This window comes from Gobio gobio (genome assembly GCF_949357685.1).
Source record: "Gobio gobio genome assembly, chromosome: 9".
NCBI classification, from domain to species: domain Eukaryota; kingdom Metazoa; phylum Chordata; class Actinopteri; order Cypriniformes; family Gobionidae; genus Gobio; species Gobio gobio.
This window is the reverse complement of record NC_137115.1, coordinates 2022749-2045694: the sequence shown is the minus strand read 5'-3', so window position 1 is coordinate 2045694 and position 22946 is coordinate 2022749. Positions and strand designations below refer to the sequence as shown.

Genomic DNA, 22946 nt, shown 5'->3' with positions numbered 1-22946 from the left:
AGGCATAACATTATGACCACTAATATATTGTGTTGGTTTTTCTCTCCCCATAGTGGTTCATCAACTCTGAGGACGAAATGTTCACTTGCTGCCTAATATACCCCACCCACTAACAGATCATCAGTGTTCTGTATCAATATTAAAATCTTTTTACACTTTATTTTAAGGTGTCTTTGTTATATTTAAAGTGGCATGTACTCATAGGATTATGATTTGGTTTATGGTTGGTTGCATGTAATGCATAATTTCCTGTTATTACTATAGACACTGTAAAATAAAGTGTTGCCTAAAATGATTATTAAATATATGTGTAAGTAATATAAAAAGTGGCATATTTTCCTTATTGCTTATTTGTTTTTTTATTTGTTTTATTATAGCCTATCTTGCATCTTTTTATTTATCTTTACATAATTGAACAGGATTAAACTTACTTTACTGTTTCCTTGTTGTGTCACATCTGATCCTGACCAAAGTTTAAAAGTTTCCACTGCCATTGCATTAATTTACATGGTTTAAGTGGTTTAATTTTTTTATACAACTTTTAGCATATATTATTAATAAAATGTCTCTACTACACCGCTTGTTTTACAGAGTACTTACATAAAAAAAAAAAAAATAATAATAATAATACAACAAAAATGACTGACATTCATGCATTACCTCAGTTCCACACGGGGGCGCGCTCGCCTCCACACGTCATTACAGAGAATCAAACACCATACGAAGATTGAGATACATAAATAAACAGCTTTATATGTACTTTTTAAATTATTTACAAATTTTATTATAATATTGAGTTTATTACAATTAAACGAAAGTATTTTTATAATCTTTTTTCAATAAAAAATAATAAAAAGTATGCTTATCTAGCCCATTTAACCGAATTATTGGATTACATATACGTTACAAATTACGATAGCGCGTTTATATGTATACACATAATTCAAGACAATATAATATATGCTCCTATATTTATAAGACGAGTTTGTAGGACTTTTATTTTGTGGGGAAACTGTGACATCACATCCGGCCAGCAGCTGTTGTTGACAAAGCGCTGCCTCACTGACTGACTGACTGAAGCTTTCGCGATTAAACCGGTGAGATATTAGTCCTGTCGTGGCGTATTAAATATCACCGAGATGGTGTCGTGTCTGAGATCAATAAATTATCGATATTTATCTGCTGTCATCATCATATCTGAGCTTTATACAGCAATATATCACTACATTCTTGACAGTTAGCATACTTACCCTGGTGATTAGCCACTTGTTTTGTTTACATATGTTATGTTTAAGTTATGTTTATGTTTAAGTTATGTTAAATTATGTTTACATATGTAGGTTGTTATTATTATCTAATTAAATATGAACTAGTTCTGCATACATTTCTAGAATAGAAATCTGAAGCTTGGATAAAGTCCTGTTTGTTATATTTTAGATTTCTCTTCATATAACTCCATATTTTTAGGAATAAAATGCTGTATAAATCAGGTGAATGATACAGAATATCTCCAGAATATATAGATATTAATACCACTAATGTTTGGTGTGTGTGTGTAGAGCAGCTGAAGTGGAGATATTATTACTAAAATAACTCGTATATACACCGATCAGGCATAACATTATGACCGGTGAGTAACACTGATGATCTCCTGTTAGTGGGTGGGATATATTAGGCAGCAAGTGAACATTTTGTCCTCAGATTTGATGTGTTAGAAGCAGGAAAAATGGGCAATGTGATGTGTTTGTGTCTCTGTTGAAGGATATGGAGGGACCAGCGTGGCATCTCTCGCTGAAGCTCAGTGACAAACCCAAGGCCATGTTCCAGTTTCCGGACATCGAGCCTGGAGACGTCCATCCGGGAGGATATCAGGTGTCCAGCCTCAAGCAGCTGATCTCAGCTCAGTTCTCAGACACGCTGCCGGACCCTGAGCTCATCGGTCAGTGTTGGTTCGGTCCTCAGTGATATTATTGACTACGTTAAATGTTGACGTACTCTCACCTAAAGGATTATTAGGAACACCTGTTCAATTTCTCATTAATGCAATTATCTAATCAATGCATTTAGGGGTGTGGTCCTGGTCAATCTCCTGAACTCCACACTGAATGTCGGAATGGGAAAGAAAGGAGATTTAAGCAATTTTGAGCGTGGCATGGTTGTTGGTGCCAGACGGGCCGGTCTGAGTATTTCACAATCTGCTCAGTTACTGGGATTTTCACGCACAACCATTTCTAGGTTTTACAAAGAATGGTGTGAAAAGGGAAAAGCATCCAGTGTGCGGCAGTCCTGTGGGAGAAAATGCCTTGTTGATGCTCGAGGTCAGAGGAGAATGGGCCGACTGATTCAAGCTGATAGAAGAGCAACTTTGACTGAAATAACCACTCGTTACAACCGAGGTCTGCAGCAAAGCATTTGTGAAGCCAAACACACACAACCTTGAGGCGGATGGGCTACAACAGCAGAAGACCCCACCGGGTACCACTCATCTCCACTACAAAGAGGAAAAAGAGGCGACAATTTGCACGAGCTCACCAAAATTGGACAGTTGAAGACTGGAAAAATGTTGCCTGGTCTGATGAGTCTGGATTTCTGTTGAGACATTCAGATGGTAGAGTCAGAATTTGGCGTAAACAGAATGAGAACATGAATCCATCATGCCTTGTTCCCACTGTGCAGGCTGGTAGTGGTGGTGTAATGGTGTGGGGGATGTTTTCTTGGCACACTTTAGGCCCCTTAGTGCCAATTGGGCATGGTTTAAATGCCACGGCCTACCTGAGCATTGTTTCTGACCATGTCCATCCCTTTATGAGCACCATGTCCCCATCCTCTGATGGCTACTTCCAGCAGGATAATGCACCGTCACAAAGCTCCAATCATTTCAAACTGGTTTCTTGAACATGACAATGAGTTCACTGAACTAAAATGGCCGCCACAGTCACCAGATCTCAACCCAATAGAGCATCTTTGGGATGTGGTGGAACTGGAGCTTCGTGCCCTGGATGTGCATCCCACAAATCTCCATCAACTGCAAGATGCTCTCCTATCAATATGGGCCAACATTTCTAAAGAATGCTTTCAGCAGCTTGTTGAGTCAATGCCACGTAGAATTAATGCAGTTCTGAAGGCGAAAGGGCTCAAACACAGTATTAGTGTGTGTTCCTAATAATCCTTTAGGTGAGTGTGTATATAGTAAACCTGTCTGCTGTGCTTTCTCTTGCAGACTTTGTGCACTGTGGCTGTGTGCTGAAGGACGAGCTCACGCTAGACTCCTATGGCATCAAGTGTGGATCAACCCTGCACATCATTAAGAAGACGTGGCCGGAGCCGGAGCTCAAGCCTGGTAGGTCTGGAGCTGGAATGAGAGATTCCTCTGTGAAGGCCATGTTGATCAGTGAAGGTTTGTCGTCCTCACACAGAGCCGGTGAACAGATCAGCGGCCGCCAGAGAGTTCCGGATGCTTCAGGCCGGCCTGCTCTCCAACGGGTCCTATAGAGAAGCGGTACTCACTCCACACAGAATCAAACTTAAAGGCACACTTCATGAAAAAAGGGGAAAATCTGAATGAAGTCACACCTGTTTGGGACCCATTGTTATTATTTAGTGTCTATTCACTAGGGATGCTCCGATCGATCGGCCGATAATCATAATTCAGGGTTTCCGCGGGGTCTTAAATAAAAATTTTAAGCCTTAAAAAGTCTTAAATTCTCAGAAGTATCATTTTAGACAGGTCTTAATTTTCCTCCGTCATGTAACGCTACCTCTAATGCTCATTGAAATGCTCCCGCAGCGCTTTTTGTTTTTTAATTCTGGGTGTTGTAGTTCTTTCTTTCGCTAGTCCAAATATAATTTGCTGTATTACGACTACAAATGAGACCAGCATGCATCTTATATTGCAGCCGATCAGCTTTCGTGTTATTGGCGGGAGTCTCTTTCGGATTGGACCACAGACACATAAAACTGATTTTATTCTTCGGATAATAGTCCTCCAGTTTTCGCATTTTCGCGATTACTAAATACAACGAAAAATCAACCATGCATTTTTTGAGATCCTGCATAATTCGTAATTTCACTGCAAAATAATGGCAAGATACCAAAATAAACAAGATTTATGCATTTTGTTTATTCTATTGTCATGTGTGACTATTGTGAATCTAACATAATACAGTAAATGCGGTACCCTAATTATGAAAAAAACCTTGCAAATTTCTGGAAATTACCACCACAAATTCAGTCATTTTGATCTAAAAAATCACCCCAAAAATATCCTGGTGGGATCGAGCTATGGGGAAGTGCAAGTTTATCGATAAAAGTTTATCGAATTGTTCAATTTGAATAAATAAATTTACTTTGCAAGTAATTTTGTGACTGCATTTCCTTTATAGGTCTTAAATTTCATTCATAATGGTCTTAAAAATGTCTTAAAAAGTCTTAATTTGACTTGATGAAACCTGCAGAAACCCTGTAAATTAAGCATGTGCCGGTATCAGATTTTCATGTTGCGATTAATTGCTGAAGCTTTTATCACGGTATACGGTATTATCACGATATTGAAATTCGTTGCAAAAAAAGTATTGACATACTATAACCAGTTTAATAACTTTCTTATAACAAAAAGAACCAAACATTTAAATACAATAAAGCAATACACAAACAAAATTGAATAAAGTAAACAAAAATAGCATTTTTCATGTTGTCTAGTCATTTCCTAAGGCGGTCATTCAGCCTTTTCTAATCATGTCTACATTGTGTTTGTTCATATAAGTGTGTGTTTAAAGTGTTCCAGTGAAGCAAAGCATTATAACCACGCTCCCCTGTGTTTGCAGGTGTATAAGATGCTGGCTAATAAAGAGTCTCTGGACCAGATTATCGCCGCCTCCCCTGGACTCAGTTCTGACCCTGTGGCTTTAGGTTGGTTGGCTTTGAAACTCATTGCGTCTCATGTGAGGAGAATCAGACTCTCATCAGCTGGTTCTTTTGGCAGGTGTGCTCCAGGATAAAGATCTGTTCGTCCAGTTCACAGACCCAGCCCTGCTGGACACGTGAGTCTCCTCACACACACACACACTCACACACACACACACACACACACACACACACACACACACACACACACACACACACACACACACACACACACACACACACACACACACACACACACACACTCACACACACACACACACACACTCACACACACACACACACACACCTCACCCCTGTGTTTGCTCTCAGGTTGATCCGATCTCACCCAGCTTTGGTCAGTGCGATCCTCCTGGTCCTTCACTCGGTGACCAGCAGCATCACACACACACACACACACACACACACACACACACACACACACACACACACACACACACACACACACACACACACCTCACCCCTGTGTTTGCTCTCAGGTTGATCCGATCTCACCCAGCTTTGGTCAGTGCGATCCTCCTGGTCCTTCACTCGGTGACCAGCAGCATCACACACACACACACACACACACACACACACACACACACACACACACACACACACACACACACACTCACCCCTGTGTTTGCTCTCAGGTTGATCCGATCTCACCCAGCTTTGGTCAGTGCGATCCTCCTGGTCCTTCACTCGGTGACCAGCATCACACACACACACACACACACACACACACACACACACACACACACACACACCTCACCCCTGTGTTTGCTCTCAGGTTGATCCGATCTCACCCAGCTTTGGTCAGTGCGATCCTCCTGGTCCTTCACTCGGTGACCAGCAGCATCACACACACACACACACACACACACACACACACACACACACACACACACACACACACACTCACACTCACACACACACACACACACACACACACACACTCTCACACACACACACACACTCACCTCACCCCTGTGTTTGCTCTCAGGTTGATCCGATCTCACCCAGCTTTGGTCAGTGCGATCCTCCTGGTCCTTCACTCGGTGACCAGCAGCATCACACACACACACACACACACACACACACACACACACACACACACACACACACACACACACACACACACACACACACACACACACACACACTCTCACACACACACACACACACACCTCACCCCTGTGTTTGCTCTCAGGTTGATCCGATCTCACCCAGCTTTGGTCAGTGCGATCCTCCTGGTCCTTCACTCGGTGACCAGCAGCATCACACACACACACACACACACACACACACACACTCACACACACACACACACACACACACACACACTCACCTCACCCCTGTGTTTGCTCTCAGGTTGATCCGATCTCACCCAGCTTTGGTCAGTGCGATCCTCCTGGTCCTTCACTCGGTGACCAGCAGCATGTCCAGCCAGCCCAGCTCCTCCAGAAACGTGTCCGCCAGTTCATACAGCGAAATGCCAGGTGAACATCAGATTATGAATAAATCACAGCATCTGATGAGATTCATCTGCTCGTGTCTCACATGGTGTGTGTGTGTGTGTGTGTGTGTGTTTGGCAGGAGGCTTTCTGTTCGAGGGCATGTCTGATGATGATGAGGATTTCCAGCCTGTACGTTTCCCCCTCCACTATTATTATTATTATTATAGTAATATTTTAGGAAGGATAATTAGTTATTATTATTTATTATTATAGTCATGAATTTTATTGTTAGTAATATTATAGTAAGGATCATTTTAAATATTATAGTAATATTACAGTAAGGAGAATTCATATTATTATTATTACCATTATTATAATTTATAGTAATATTTTAGTAAGGAGCATTTATATTATATTATTATTATTATTATTATAGTCATAATTTTTACATGAGTCGTTGTTTTTATTTTTAAATATTATAGTAAGGAGAATGTATTATTATTAGTAATAGTATAGTAATATTAGAGTAAGTATATTTTTATAAGTAGTAATTTATTGTTAGTAATGCAGTATGAATAATTTAAAATAATATAGGAATATTATAGTAAGGAGAATTTGTATTATTATTATTATAGTCATGATTATATTGTTAATTTAAACATTACAAGTAATATTATAGTAATGATAATAATAATATTTATTATTATTATAGTAATATTTTAAGGAGAATTTTATTTGTTTTATTATTATTATTATTGTAATATTTTAGTTAGGGGAATTTATATTACAGTAATATTAGAGTAAGTATATTTTTATTAGTAGTAATGAATTGTTTGTAATATTATAGTAATATTATATAGAAAGGACAATTTTATTATTTTTATTTATTACAATTTTATTAATATCATAGTAAGGAGAATTTATAATATTATTATTATTATTATAGTATAGTAAGGAGAATTTAGTCATTATATCATTAGAGAATTTGTAGTGTCATCACAGGATTATTTTAGAAAGGGGGATTTTTTCATATTATTATTATTTGTAGTAGTAGTAGTAATATTTTAGTAAGGATAAATTTTATTACTACAGTAATATTATAGTATCAATATTTTTATTATTAGCAATTAAGTAAGAAGAATCTATAGTATCATTACAGTAATATTTAAGTTAGTGGATTTTGTTATATTAATATAGTAACGGTTTTTTTTTAATAATAATACTATAGTATTTTTTTATTAGTAGTTACATTATAGTAAGGAGGATTTCTATTATTATTAGTGTTATAGTAAGGAGAATGTATTGTGTTATTACAGTAATAACTCTCTGCATGTAATGTTCTGTAAAGCATGGAAGCCGAGCGAGACACCAGAGGCCGTTTGCAGCGTCTCGCCCATCCACCCTGGGGCACAGCGGAGCCACAGGGCCACGCCCCATCACCCAGAGCGAGCTGGCATCCGCCCTGGCATTGGCCAGCACCCCAGAGGCCCCGCCCACCCTGAGCACTGCGGTCAGAAACACACACGCTCTAGGGCTGTACGATTAATCGGAAAATAACCGAAACCGACATTCAGAACCTCTAACCGACGTATTTTTCCCATGTCGGAAATGTTCACGTGACTCCGCCGCGTCAATCATATCAAGTGCAGTTTTCAGGCAGAGATGCAGGAGCAGTATAATACATTTTAAGCAATGCCACGAACATACGGCGCGCGCAAGCCCCGAATACAGATCGCTTTCGTGCTCATAAAGTTTGTCAAGTAAATGCGTTTAAAGGCTTGCCAGTTTTAACATTTAAAGCGATTGTGTACTATTCAAAAACAACAATACGGACAATGTATCCGTTCAGGGCTCAGCTGTTTTCTGTGAGACAGAGATCTGTGTCGCGTCTCTGAAAACGCGCGCCCGGAAGGCAGATTCACCTGCGTCCTCACAAAGCTTGTCATTTGTATGTGGTTTAAGCCCTGCCAGTTTTCGACCATCAGATGTGTATTATGTTGAACTAATGCCTGATATATTGTTACAAACGAACACTCAGACAGAAGCGCGCACATCACGTGAAGATCGCGCGCAGAGAGCAGTGTCAACGCTGTCCTGTGACTAAAGTCACTAAAGTAGCTCAGAAACTCAACCGTTATAGGAATAGATTTTAATACCTTTGAAGTACAAACCACAGCTTCATAATGAATAGAGACGGTTTGAGTAATTCACACACAATCACTCTCTCATTAATGCATTCAGATAAATGTAATGTAGGCCTATATGCTAATGCATCTGTATCTGATGTACAACAAACAGAAATCTGCCCCATAGACAATAACTGCTGAAAGTCAACCGTTTCCTTCAAGTATTTTAAAATCACAAAGAAATGCAATTTTTCATTAGAAAAAAAATTCCACCTTTAATAGTAGAAAATATTTACAGTACAAACCTTATCAGTGAACTTACTCAAAAACCTTATGAGGGCAAAAAAGAAAAATAATCGTTCATTAATCGTAATCGAGGTAAAATGTTCAATTAATCAAGGTTTTTATTTTTGGTCAAATCGTTACAGCCCTAACACACGGTCACACACACACACACACTTCAGAGTATCTGACCTCTGACCTCTCTGCTTCTGCTGTAGGAGATGTCCTCTGGTGGGCCTCCGGTCAGCTCTGGGCTCCTCACTCAGGCTCTGCAGCAGGCCCTACAGGCCTCTGGCGTGAGCTCGCTACAGGTGACTTACACTAGTACAATCTTACAGTATTAGGGGTGGGAGAAAAGGTCGATGCATCGCGATCCAACGATTCAGAATCGATTCTGTGTTCAATTCAAACGGCCACTTCACCACTTGGTCACCGGCCAAACAGAAAAACCAGTTGATAGGCGAACGTTCGTATTAGGGATGCAACACTACAGTTAGTCCACGGTTCAATACACACCTCGTTTTTTAACCACGGTTTTTGGTTCGGTTCTGATGGCTTGTCACATACATTTTTTGTTATTCTATTCTTAGGCGACAGGAACAGCAAGAGGTTAAAAAAAAAAGACTATTTTGCTATTGCAATACTCTTAAAATAAAAATTTACTTAAAATAATTGAAAAACCTTACTTAAACTTAAAACTTTACTTAAAAAAAACCTTGGACACATTCCTAGTGTATTGTATAATATAGAAAAATAATCTTAATTCAAACAGAAAACAAGATTATTTTGCTTACCCCATTGGCAGATTATTTTGCTTATTTTAAGCAAAAACTCACTTAATTTTGAGTTATTTCCCCGTAAACAAGACAAAAACTTTTGCTTGTCTAGTAAATGCTTCTTAATGTAAGATTTTTTAGATATTTGGACTGAAAACAAGACAAAAATACTAAGTAAGAAAAGCATTTTTTGCACTTGTATGGCTTACTATGTTTCATTAGAGCTTATTAATCTTGAATATAACTTTGTTAATAAAATAAAAGTATTGAAAGAAATCTTCATGATCATTTTTAATATGGCGATACTGTCAAACAGATATTCTAACTATAAACAAAACACATATTAGCTCCAATTTGGGTTAAAATGTAAAGTTCATGTATTTGCACAGCAGGATAATCAGTTACCAAAAATGTTTGTTAAGAATCGTTTTGGGAATCGTTTCTCCCAGAATCGGAATCGGATTGAATCGTTAAGGGCCTTAAAGCTACACTGTGTAACTTTTTTAGTTTATTCTTAGCTAAAAACACTTAGTTCTTTCAAAAATATATGTGCTCATTAATGTATATTTACTTCTTTCAAGTAATAAAGTATTCTGGTAAGTTTATAATATGCCATTGTAAACACATACGGGTGAGGGTTCGAATGCGGGTCGCCATGTTGCCCCTCCATCTTGAAAGTACATTAGCCAAAGAGGGACATTCCCGTAAATTCAAGCTTCGCCTTTGGCGTTTTAACACTCGATGGCACCGTGTCCAATGTGGACGAGGTCGAGCTGGAAGCCATATTAATCTTGGACTAAATCAGCCGCCGTAGGAGTTAAAACGAAATCGGAATTGAGAGGAACAGAAACGAAAATTCTCTGGATGGTCATATAGCTTTACACCACTAGATGGAGGAAAATATCACACAGTGGAGCTTTAAGATTCCCACCCCTAATATATATGATGGAAGAGTTTTGGTGTTTGATAAATGCTCCAGAAAGCTCTGACCCTGTGAGATGACACGAGAGAAGGGCGGAGTGTTTCTGTGGTCCTGCTGTGTGTTCATGTGTGTGTGTGTGTGTGTGGCAGGGCCGCTGGCAGACCCAGATGCAGCAGCTGAGGGACATGGGCATCCAGGACGAGGCTCTTGCCCTGCGAGCGCTCACGGCCACAAACGGAGATCTGCAGGCGGCGCTGGAGATCATCTTCGCTGGAGGACTCTAATGTGAGACGGATCAGGCTGTCAATCAAACATCGCCTTACACAAACCGCTTTTTTATTACTTTTCACCTTAATAAACAAAACAAAAAACTATAGATGTGAGTTGAGTTGTGTTTGTAAGGTAAGGTCAGTGTATGAGCACTAGGTGGCGATGTAAGACAATTTAAGGGAATCCAGAGTTAAACACAGTTTTTCTCAGTCGCTTTGGTTAATTTCTCGAATCATCCTCGACATTTGCAAAACAGTAAGTGCATTTCTCAAAACAATCGTACAAAGAGCAAAACCCCATTACCTGCAGAAGCCAGTCTCTTGCTCAAAATCCTCAGTTCATCTCTCAGAAGTAAATCTCTGTGTCGATGAACATGTCAGTCATCAGAATGAGCAGAGCTTGTGTTATTGAGTATGAATAACACAGTCATTGCTCAGTCATGTTGTCAATATAACTGAACTCTGGAGGATGTTCTGATGTAAATATGGCTGAAGTTTTGATGACAATTATTGTAAATTGTAGGTTACACCTCAGTGTATGTGTGAGTTTGAATGCAAGAGACTGGACAAGATTCACATTTATGCTTTTACTCAGGATTCCTACGGGGTTTGGGAAAGTATGGAATTTGATTTGAGTAACTTCCAGATCTGGAAAAACATTTATGTTTTCAGGCTATTGTCCCTATTTCGTTTTCTAAGTATAAAATCAAGAATTTCTAAATGTATATAATAAATATATAATAGTTAATGCAGCTCAGGTGGCATGAATTCAGTTACACTGCTGTTAGTCTTTACAAGTTTGCTGGACCTAACAGCCAATTAAGCATTGTCAATTGACTTTAGCTCTATTTTCTAATTTTCTGGTTAATTGTACATGAATTCTGTTTCTGTAGGGGTTTACAGTTATTTAAATGTACAAAATTACAAATATGAATAACATTGCACTGATTTAGCATTGCAGTTTTAATAAAATGCTGTGGTTTGAACTTGACTGGGTTGGTGTTAAATTGACTTGTACAAGCAACAGTAGCTACAATTGTCAAATGTACAACTTTAACATGATAGCCTACATAGAGGTTTTGACTCAGAGTGTAACAGACTTGTCTGCGGCGATAGAATTGTGGGTAAGTGTGTCGCCATGTTGTGCTTCGGGAGACTCGAGTTCAAGTCCTGCCTCATGGATTTTTCCCAATTTATCAAATGTAGTTAAATGTGGTCGGAAAAATCTGTAGGGAAGTCTGGAAAAGTATGGAATTTTGAAATGAAAATTGTGTAGGAACCAGGGTTTTTCCCGGGTCAAAAATGGTCTTCTGTGGTGTCTGACAGACATGGTCATCCACACACACAGTAAAGTCCTCTACCTACGTGATCTGTGAGCGCAATACTGACAATACATTTAAAATTAATGCAAAGAAACTTTTGTAATTTTTGCTCATCTTATTTTGACATCTGATATTGTGTATGATCTCTACCTTGATGTTTGTTTCTTTTGATCCTCATTTTTACACTATTTACTAATAATTGTTTTGGTATAATCATATTAATATTAACAAGTAGCATAAACAATTAACAAATAGCCTAATTTTCTACCATATACAGTTCAGTAAAATTATCAGCTAGCTAACAACTTTGTTCTGGTCTCACCTCACTCCAGTCTACACTAAATTATATTTCACTACACATTGTGAACACAAATAAGCTGAATGACTGTGGATGATTAAACTAATTCTTACTATTCACTCTTGCTGAATTGGGTAAACACACTTGTGTTCTCATTTCAGATGAGTTCTGAGTAAATTAATAAACTTATTCGTGAGTTCAGTGTTGGACGGATCAGTTGTTCTAACCAGTCGCTAAAATGATTCGGTTCAAATGAGTCATTGGTTCGCGAATCGGACATTAGCAGACGCGTTGTGTGCGAATCGCGTCTGTTAGAACATCGCAAAAGATTTGTCAATAGAGAAAACACTTCTTAACAGAATATAATGTTTTCCCGTTTATTGAAAGTATGGTTTATGTCAGCTGGGCAGAGAAGAGTCGATGTTTTTTGAGCGCAGTTCAATTCATTTCAATTCAAGACACCCAGCGGCAATTCATGGAAAAAATTGTCCGAATTCGGCACGTGCAACATGGATTCGGTCTTCCGACCTTTTGATTTTGATTAGGTATATGAAATATGAGCCAATATGAGAAGACAGACAGAGAGAGAGAAAGAGAGAGAGCGTTTGTTCTGATTGTTCTCTCTGTCACTCAGTTAACACGGCCATATCACAAGTGCAACAGTCATCTATTCTACACTCATAAATCACAATAACTCATCAAATAAGGCTTTGGCGGGACAAAAATTTGTCTTGGCGGCCGCCAAAAACTGTTCAATGCAGGAAAAACCCTGGGAACCCTGTTTACTGTTTGTGCTGTAATGTGTTGACAGATGCCATTGCGATACAGAAAGGAAAAGACAGCACTGCATAGCACAAAGAGAAAAACCCCCAGAAAAACTAAAGTAGAAATATGAACGTCTAACAGAAATGTATAGAAATTTGCTTGACATATTATGACTGTTCAACCATTTTGCATGTAAAGACTTCTGCTATGAACTAATGCTAAATGTTGTGGGGGTGAGACTATTCAACAGAGACCCATTATAATACATTCTGATCATGACATAAGCAGCTGATAATGTAGGAAACAGCAGAGAATTGTTCATAATCATTTGCATGGATGTACACAAGCATTTGCAACTTGTTCAAAGAAATGAGAATCTGCTTTTTTGATGTGCACAAGTGACAGAATGATGTGAAGATTGAACAGGTCGCTTTGAGAATTTACATTCTGATCTGAGAAATGGACCAAAGCGACTGAGAAAAACTGTAAGAGAAAAACATCTCAAAGTGCTTACATAAAAATGCCAAATTCATATCAATCTTGATTTTGGATAATGAGAATTAACATGATTTAATTTCCCCACATCTGACTCGGGAACGTGTTTAAATCAACAAAAAAATTATTATTAATATTTGTGTTATTATAGTATAGAACCGGCCACAGGGTCATGGAGGACCAGTGGAGAACCGGCCACAGGGTCATGAAGGACCAGTGGAGAACCGGCCACAGGGTCATGAAGGACCAGTGGAGAACCGGCCACAGGGTCATGAAGGACCAGTGGAGAACCGGCCACAGGGTCATGAAGGACCAGTGGAGAACCGGCCACAGGGTCATGAAGGACCAGTGGAGAACCGGCCACAGGGTCATGAAGCACCAGTGGAGAACCGGCCACAGGGTCATGAAGGACCAGTGGAGAACCGGCCACAGGGTCATGGAGGACCAGTGGAGAACCGGCCACAGGGTCATGAAGGACCAGTGGAGAACCGGCCACAGGGTCATGAAGGACCAGTGGAGAACCAGCCACAGGGTCATGAAGGACCAGTGGAGAACCGGCCACAGGGTCATGAAGGACCAGTGGAGAACCGGCCACAGGGTCATGAAGGACCAGTGGAGAACCAGCCACAGGGTCATGAAGGACCAGTGGAGAACCGGCCACAGGGTCATGAAGGACCAGTGGAGAACCAGCCACAGGGTCATGAAGGACCAGTGGAGAACCGGCCACAGGGTCATTGAGGACCAGTGGAGAACCGGCCACAGGGTCATGAAGGACCAGTGGAGAACCGGCCACAGGGTCATGAAGGACCAGTGGAGAACCGGCCACAGGGTCATGAAGGACCAGTGGAGAACCGGCCACAGGGTCATTGAGGACCAGTGGAGAACCGGCCACAGGGTCATGAAGGACCAGTGGAGAACCGGCCACAGGGTCATTAAGGACCAGTGGAGAACCGGCCACAGGGTCATGAAGGACCAGTGGAGAACCGGCCACAGGGTCATTGAGGACCAGTGGAGAACCGGCCACAGGGTCATGAAGGACCAGTGGAGAACCGGCCACAGGGTCATGAAGGACCAGTGGAGAACCGGCCACAGGGTCATGAAGGACCAGTGGAGAACCGGCCACAGGGTCATTGAGGACCAGTGGAGAACCGGCCACAGGGTCATGAAGGACCAGTGGAGAACCGGCCACAGGGTCATTGAGGACCAGTGGAGAACCGGCCACAGGGTCATGAAGGACCAGTGGAGAACCGGCCACAGGGTCATTAAGGACCAGTGGAGAACCGGCCACAGGGTCATGAAGGACCAGTGGAGAACCGGCCACAGGGTCATTGAGGACCAGTGGAGAACCGGCCACAGGGTCATGAAGGACCAGTGGAGAACCGGCCACAGGGTCATGAAGGACCAGTGGAGAACCGGCCACAGGGTCATTGAGGACCAGTGGAAAACCGGCCACAGGGTCATGAAGGACCAGTGGAGAACCGGCCACAGGGTCATTGAGGACCAGTGGAGAACCGGCCACAGGGTCATGAAGGACCAGTGGAGAACCGGCCACAGGGTCATGAAGGACCAGTGGAGAACCGGCTACAGGGTCATGGAGGACCAGTGGAGAACCGGCCACAGGGTCAAGAAGGACCAGTGGAGAACCGGCCACAGGGTCATGGAGGACCAGTGGAGAACCGGCCACAGGGTCAAGAAGGACCAGTGGAGAACCGGCCACAGGGTCATTGAGGACCAGTGGAGAACCAGCCACAGGGTCATGAAGGACCAGTGGAGAACCGGCCACAGGGTCATGAAGGACCAGTGGAGAACCGGCCACAGGGTCAAGAAGGACCAGTGGAGAACCGGCCACAGGGTCATTGAGGACCAGTGGAGAACCAGCCACAGGGTCATTGAGGACCAGTGGAGAACCGGCCACAGGGTCATGAAGGACCAGTGGAGAACCGGCCACAGGGTCAAGAAGGACCAGTGGAGAACCGGCCACAGGGTCATGAAGGACCAGTGGAGAACCAGCCACAGGGTCATGAAGGACCAGTGGAGAACCGGCCACAGGGTCATGAAGGACCAGTGGAGAACCGGCCACAGGGTCATGAAGGACCAGTGGAGAACCGGCCACAGGGTCATGAAGGACCAGTGGAGAACCGGCCACAGGGTCATGAAGGACCAGTGGAGAACCGGCCACAGGGTCATGAAGGACCAGTGGAGAACCGGCCACAGGGTCATGAAGGACCAGTGGAGAACCAGCCACAGGGTCATGAAGGACCAGTGGAGAACCGGCCACAGGGTCATGAAGGACCAGTGGAGAACCGGCCACAGGGTCATGAAGGACCAGTGGAGAACCGGCCACAGGGTCATGAAGGACCAGTGGAGAACCGGCCACAGGGTCATGAAGGACCAGTGGAGAACCGGCCACAGGGTCATGAAGGACCAGTGGAGAACCGGCCACAGGGTCATGAAGGACCAGTGGAGAACCGGCCACAGGGTCATGGAGGACCAGTGGAGAACCGGCCACAGGGTCATGGAGGACCAGTGGAGAACCGGCCACAGGGTCATTGAGGACCAGTGGAGAACCGGCCACAGGGTCATGAAGGACCAGTGGAGAACCGGCCACAGGGTCAAGAAGGACCAGTGGAGAACCGGCCACAGGGTCATGAAGGACCAGTGGAGAACCAGCCACAGGGTCATGAAGGACCAGAGGAGAACCGGCCACAGGGTCATGAAGGACCAGTGGAGAACCGGCCACAGGGTCATGAAGGACCAGGCCACAGGGTCATGAAGGACCAGTGGAGAACCAGCCACAGGGTCATGAAGGACCAGTGGAGAACCGGCCACAGGGTCATGAAGGACCAGTGGAGAACCGGCCACAGGGTCATGAAGGACCAGTGGAGAACCGGCCACAGGGTCATGAAGGACCAGTGGAGAACCGGCCACAGGGTCATGAAGGACCAGTGGAGAACCGGCCACAGGGTCATGAAGGACCAGTGGAGAACCGGCCACAGGGTCATGAAGGACCAGTGGAGAACCAGCCACAGGGTCATGAAGGACCAGTGGAGAACCGGCCACAGGGTCATGAAGGACCAGTGGAGAACCGGCCACAGGGTCATGAAGGACCAGTGGAGAACCGGCCACAGGGTCATGAAGGACCAGTGGAGAACCGGCCACAGGGTCATGAAGGACCAGTGGAGAACCGGCCACAGGGTCATTGAGGACCAGTGGAGAACCGGCCACAGGGTCATGAAGGACCAGTGGAGAACCGGCCACAGGGTCATTGAGGACCAGTGGAGAACCGGCCACAGGGTCATTGAGGACCAGTGGAGAACCGGCCACAGGGTCATTGAGGACCAGTGGAGAACCGGCCACAGGGTCAAGAAGGACCAGTGGAGAACCGGCCACAGGGTCAAGAAGGACCAGTGGAGAACCGGCCACAGGGTCATTGAGGACCAGTGGAGAACCAGCCACAGGGTCATGAAGGACCAGTGGAGAACCGGCCACAGGGTCATGAAGGACCAGTGGAGAACCGGCCACAGGGTCAAGAAGGACCAGTGGAGAACCGGCCACAGGGTCATTGAGGACCAGTGGAGAACCAGCCACAGGGTCATTGAGGACCAGTGGAGAACCGGCCACAGGGTCATGAAGGACCAGTGGAGAACCGGCCACAGGGTCATGAAGGACCAGTGGAGAACCGGCCACAGGGTCATGAAGGACCAGTGGAGAACCGGCCACAGGGTCATGAAGGACCAGTGGAGAACCGGCCACAGGGTCATTGAGGACCAGTGGAGAACCGGCCACAGGGTCATGAAGGACCAGTGGAGAACCGGCCACAGGGTCATTGAGGACCAGTGGAGAACCGGCCACAGGGTCATGAAGGACCAGTGGAGAACCAGCCACAGGGTCATGAAGGACCAGTGGAGAACCGGCCACAGGGTCATTGAGGACCAGTGGAGAACCGGCCACAGGGTCATGAAGGACCAGTGGAGAACCGGCCACAGGGTCATTGAGGACCAGTGGAGAACCGGCCACAGGGTCATGAAGGACCAGTGGAGAACCAGCCACAGGGTCATGAAGGACCAGTGGAGAACCGGCCACAGGGTCATTGAGGACCAGTGGAGAACCGGCCACAGGGTCATGAAGGACCAGTGGAGAACCGGCCACAGGGTCATGAAGGACCAGTGGAGAACCGGCCACAGGGTCATGAAGGACCAGTGGAGAACCGGCCACAGGGTCATGAAGGACCAGTGGAGAACCGGCCACAGGGTCATGAAGGACCAGTGGAGAACCGGCCACAGGGTCATTGAGGACCATTGGAGAACCAGCCACAGGGTCATGAAGGACCAGTGGAGAACCGGCCACAGGGTCATGAAGGACCAGTGGAGAACCAGCCACAGGGTCATGAAGGACCAGTGGAGAACCGGCCACAGGGTCATTGAGGACCAGTGGAGAACCGGCCACAGGGTCATGAAGGACCAGTGGAGAACCGGCCACAGGGTCATTGAGGACCAGTGGAGAACCGGCCACAGGGTCATGAAGGACCAGTGGAGAACCAGCCACAGGGTCATGAAGGACCAGTGGAGAACCGGCCACAGGGTCATTGAGGACCAGTGGAGAACCGGCCACAGGGTCATTGAGGACCAGTGGAGAACCAGCCACAGGGTCATGGAGGACCAGTGGAGAACCGGCCACAGGGTCATTGAGGACCAGTGGAGACACACACACACACACACACACACACTGCCCCTGCCCCTAAACCTACCCATCACACACACACACACACACACACACACACACACACTGCCCCTAAACCTACCCATCACACACACACACACACACACACACACACACACACACTGCCCCTAAACCTACCCATCACACGCACACACACACACACACACACTTCCCCTGCCCCTAAACCTACCCATCACACACACACACACACACACACACACACACACACACACACACACTACCCCTGCCCCTAAACCTACCCATCACACACACACTACCCCTAAACCTACCCATCACACACACACACTCACACACACACACACACACTCACACACACACACACACACACACACACTACCCATGCCCCTAAACCTACCCATCTCACACACACACACTCACACACACACACACACACACACACACTACCCCTGCCCCTAAACCTACCCATCACACACACACACACACACACACACACACACACACACACACACACACTCACACACACACACACACACACACACACACACACACACACTGCCCCTAAAAACCTACCCATCACACGCACACACACACACACACTCACACACACACACACACACACACACTACCCCTGCCCCTAAACCTACCCATCACACACACACACACACACACACACACACACACACACACACACTCACACACACTCACACACACTGCCCCTAAACCTACCCATCACACACACACACTCACACACACACACACACACACTGCCCCTGCCCCTAAACCTACCCATCGCACACACACACACACACACACACACACTGCCCCTAAACCTACCCATCACACACACACACACACACACTCACACACACTACCCCTGCCCCTAAACCTACCCATCACACACACACACACACACACACACACACACACACACACACACACACACACACACACACACACACACACACACACACAGCCCCTAAACCTACCCATCACACACACACACACAAACACACACACACACACAGCCCCTAAACCTACCCATCACACACACACACACACACACACACTACCCCTGCCCCTAAACCTACCCATCACACACACACTACCCCTAAACCTACCCATCACACACACACACACACTCACACACACACACACACACACACACTCACGCATGTTTGTTTTTGTGAAATGTGAGGACATTCCATAGGCGTAATGGTTTTTATACTGTACAAACCGTATTTTCTATCCCCTTACACTGACCCTAAACCTACCCATCACACACACACACACACACACACACACACACACACACACACACACACTGCCCCTGCCCCTAAACCTAAACCTAGCCCTCACAGGAGACTGTGCAGTTCACTTTCTGTGAAAAAAAACTTGTTCTGTGTGATTTATAAGCATTTTGAAAAGTGAGGACATGGGGAACGTCCTCATATTTCACCCTCTTTTTGTAATACCCATGTCATTATACACATTTGTGTCCTGATATTTCACGAAAACATGCCCACACACACACACACACACACACTACCCCTGCCCCTAAACCTACCCATCACACACACACACACTCACACACACACTGCCCCTAAAAACCTACCCATCACACGCACACACACACTCACACACACACACACACACTACCCCTGCCCCTAAACCTACCCATCACACACACACACACACACACACACACACACTCACAAAACACTCACACACACACACACACACACACTGCCCCTAAACCTACCCATCACACACACACACTCACACACACACACACACTGCCCCTGCCCCTAAACCTACCCATCACACACACACACACACACACTGCCCCTAAACCTACCCATCACACACACACACACTCACACACACACACACACTGCCCCTGCCCCTAAACCTACCCATCGCACACACACACACACACACACTGCCCCTAAACCTACCCATCACACACACACACACACACACACACACACACACACACACACACACACACACACACACACACACACACACACACACACACACTCACACACACTACCCCTGCCCCTAAACCTACCCATCACACACACACACACACACACACACACACACACACACAGCCCCTAAACCTACCCATCACACACACACACACACACACACACACTGCCCCTGCCCCTAAACCTAACCCTCACAGGAGACTGTGCAGTTCACTTTCTTTCTTTTTCTTTCTTTTCAGCATTTTGAAAAGTGAGGACATGGGGAACGTCCTCATATTTCACCCTCTTTTTGTAATACCCATGTCATTATACACATTTGTGTCCTGATATTTCACAAAAACTTGCCCACTCTGTCTTAATCTCTCACACACACTCTTTCTCTCTCACACACACACACATGATTTCTGTGATGCAGAAACCGTGGATGAATTTGCAGAATCCATTCATAAAAACCAAATGTACTGTATAATGTCCATTATATCCACTGAATAAATCAGAAGTAGGTCAGTCACTCTAAAAAATGCTGGAATAAAAACATCCCAAGCTGGGTTGAAAATGGAGAAACCCTGCGATTGGGTTGTCTAAAGCAAACATTTAACCCAATCGCAGGGTTGGTCCATTTTCAACCCAACTTGGGTTGTTTTTAACCCAGCATGTGTGAAGTCCATCCTAACTACTGTGTGTGTGTGTGTGTGTGTGTGTGTGTGTGTGTGTGTGTGTGTGTGTGTGTGTGTGTGTGTGTGTGTGTGTGTGTGTGTGTGTGTGTGTGTGTGTGTGAGAGAGTGTGTGTGTGTGTGTGTGTTTGTGTGAGTGGCTGTGTGTGCGTGAGAGAGAGAGAGTGTGTGTGTGTGTGTGTGTGTAATTCGTCTTAAAAGTTTCTGCAGAAACCCTGGAAATGCTGAAATAAAGACACACATGTAACACACACACACACACACACACACACACACACACTGTATCTTCAGGAGAGTTGCTATGGAGACAGTCTTTCATGACATCACACATCTTGACACGCCAGATTCTTTGACATTGTTTTGAATAATGTTACCTTACGCTATTTTAGTGTCTGAATGAAACACACACACACACACACACACACACACACACACACACACACACACACACACACACACACACACACACACACACACACACACACACACACACACACACACACACACACACTCATCTGAAGGAGCATTCATTAGATTGTGAAGCTGTTGTAAGTGCATGTCTGGAGTCCGCTGAGGAGCTTCACACACTCGGTCCATGAACCTACAGCTGCAAACACACACAGGATCAACATCTGGATGTGTCTGCTTGTCCAGTAAATGATCTCGTCTTCTCCTCTTGTTGATGGTGTGTTTTCTCCTCTTGTTGATGGAGTGTGTTCTCCTCTTGTTGATGGTGTGTGTTCTCCTTTTGTTGATGGTGTGTGTTCTCCTCTTGTTGATGGAGTGTGTTCTCCTCTTGTTGATGGTGTGTGTTCTCCTCTTGTTGATGGTGTGTGTTCTCCTCTTGTTGATGGTGTGTGTTCTCCTCTTGTTGATGGAGTGTGTTCTCCTCTTGTTGATGGTGTGTGTTCTCCTCTTGTTGATGGAGTGTGTTCTCCTCTTGTTGATGGTGTGTGTTCTCCTCTTGTTGATGGAGTGTGTTCTCCTCTTGTTGATGGAGTGTGTTCTCCTCTTGTTGATGGAGTGTGTTCTCCTCTTGTTGATGGTGTGTGTTCTCCTTTTGTTGATGGAGTGTGTTCTCCTCTTGTTGATGGTGTGTGTTCTCCTTTTGTTGATGGAGTGTGTTCTCCTCTTGTTGATGGAGTGTGTTCTCCTCTTGTTGATGGAGTGTGTTCTCCTCTTGTTGATGGTGTGTGTTCTCCTCTTGTTGATGGAGTGTGTTCTCCTCTTGTTGATGGAGTGTGTTCTCCTCTTGTTGATGGAGTGTGTTCTCCTCTTGTTGATGGAGTGTGTTCTCCTCTTGTTGATGGAGTGTGTTCTCCTCTTGTTGATGGAGTGTGTTCTCCTCTTGTTGATGGTGTGTGTTCTCCTCTTGTTGATGGTGTGTGTTCTCCTTTTGTTGATGGAGTGTGTTCTCCTCTTGTTGATGGAGTGTGTTCTCCTCTTGTTGATGGAGTGTGTTCTCCTCTTGTTGATGGTGTGTGTTCTCCTCTTGTTGATGGAGTGTGTTCTCCTCTTGTTGATGGAGTGTGTTCTCCTCTTGTTGATGGTGTGTGTTCTCCTCTTGTTGATGGTGTGTGTTCTCCTTTTGTTGATGGAGTGTGTTCTCCTCTTGTTGATGGTGTGTGTTCTCCTCTTGTTGATGGAGTGTGTTCTCCTCTTGTTGATGGTGTGTGTTCTCCTCTTGTTGATGGAGTGTGTTCTCCTCTTGTTGATGGAGTGTGTTCTCCTCTTGTTGATGGAGTGTGTTCTCCTCTTGTTGATGGAGTGTGTTCTCCTCTTGTTGATGGTGTGTGTTCTCCTCTTGTTGATGGTGTGTGTTCTCCTTTTGTTGATGGAGTGTGTTCTCCTCTTGTTGATGGAGTGTGTTCTCCTCTTGTTGATGGAGTGTGTTCTCCTCTTGTTGATGGTGTGTGTTCTCCTCTTGTTGATGGAGTGTGTTCTCCTCTTGTTGATGGTGTGT

The 22946-nt window shown here is 44.6% G+C and overlaps 1 protein-coding gene across 1 annotated transcript; it reads left to right on the top strand.

The window, feature by feature from the left end:
- The first annotated feature begins 1003 nt into the window (after positions 1-1003).
- Positions 1004-12035, top strand: ubl7b (ubiquitin-like 7b (bone marrow stromal cell-derived)). Its single transcript, XM_079825787.1, has 11 exons — positions 1004-1097; positions 1762-1939; positions 3221-3340; positions 3417-3499; positions 4824-4908; positions 4982-5039; positions 6277-6404; positions 6502-6551; positions 7711-7872; positions 8989-9081; positions 10618-12035. Exons 2-11 carry the CDS (start codon positions 1765-1767, stop codon positions 10750-10752), a joined length of 1089 nt encoding a protein of 362 aa, XP_079681913.1. The 5' UTR covers positions 1004-1097; positions 1762-1764; the 3' UTR covers positions 10753-12035.
- The last annotated feature ends 10911 nt before the right edge of the window (positions 12036-22946 follow it).

Coding starts and splice junctions, on each gene's coding strand:
- ubl7b (XM_079825787.1), top strand. CDS start 1,765: ATGGAGGGACCAGCGTGGCATCTCTCGCTGAAGCTCAGTGACAAACCC. Junction 1,940..3,220: donor GCCGGACCCTGAGCTCATCG/GTCAGTGTTGGT, acceptor TTTCTCTTGCAG/ACTTTGTGCACTGTGGCTGT. Junction 3,341..3,416: donor GGAGCCGGAGCTCAAGCCTG/GTAGGTCTGGAG, acceptor GTCCTCACACAG/AGCCGGTGAACAGATCAGCG.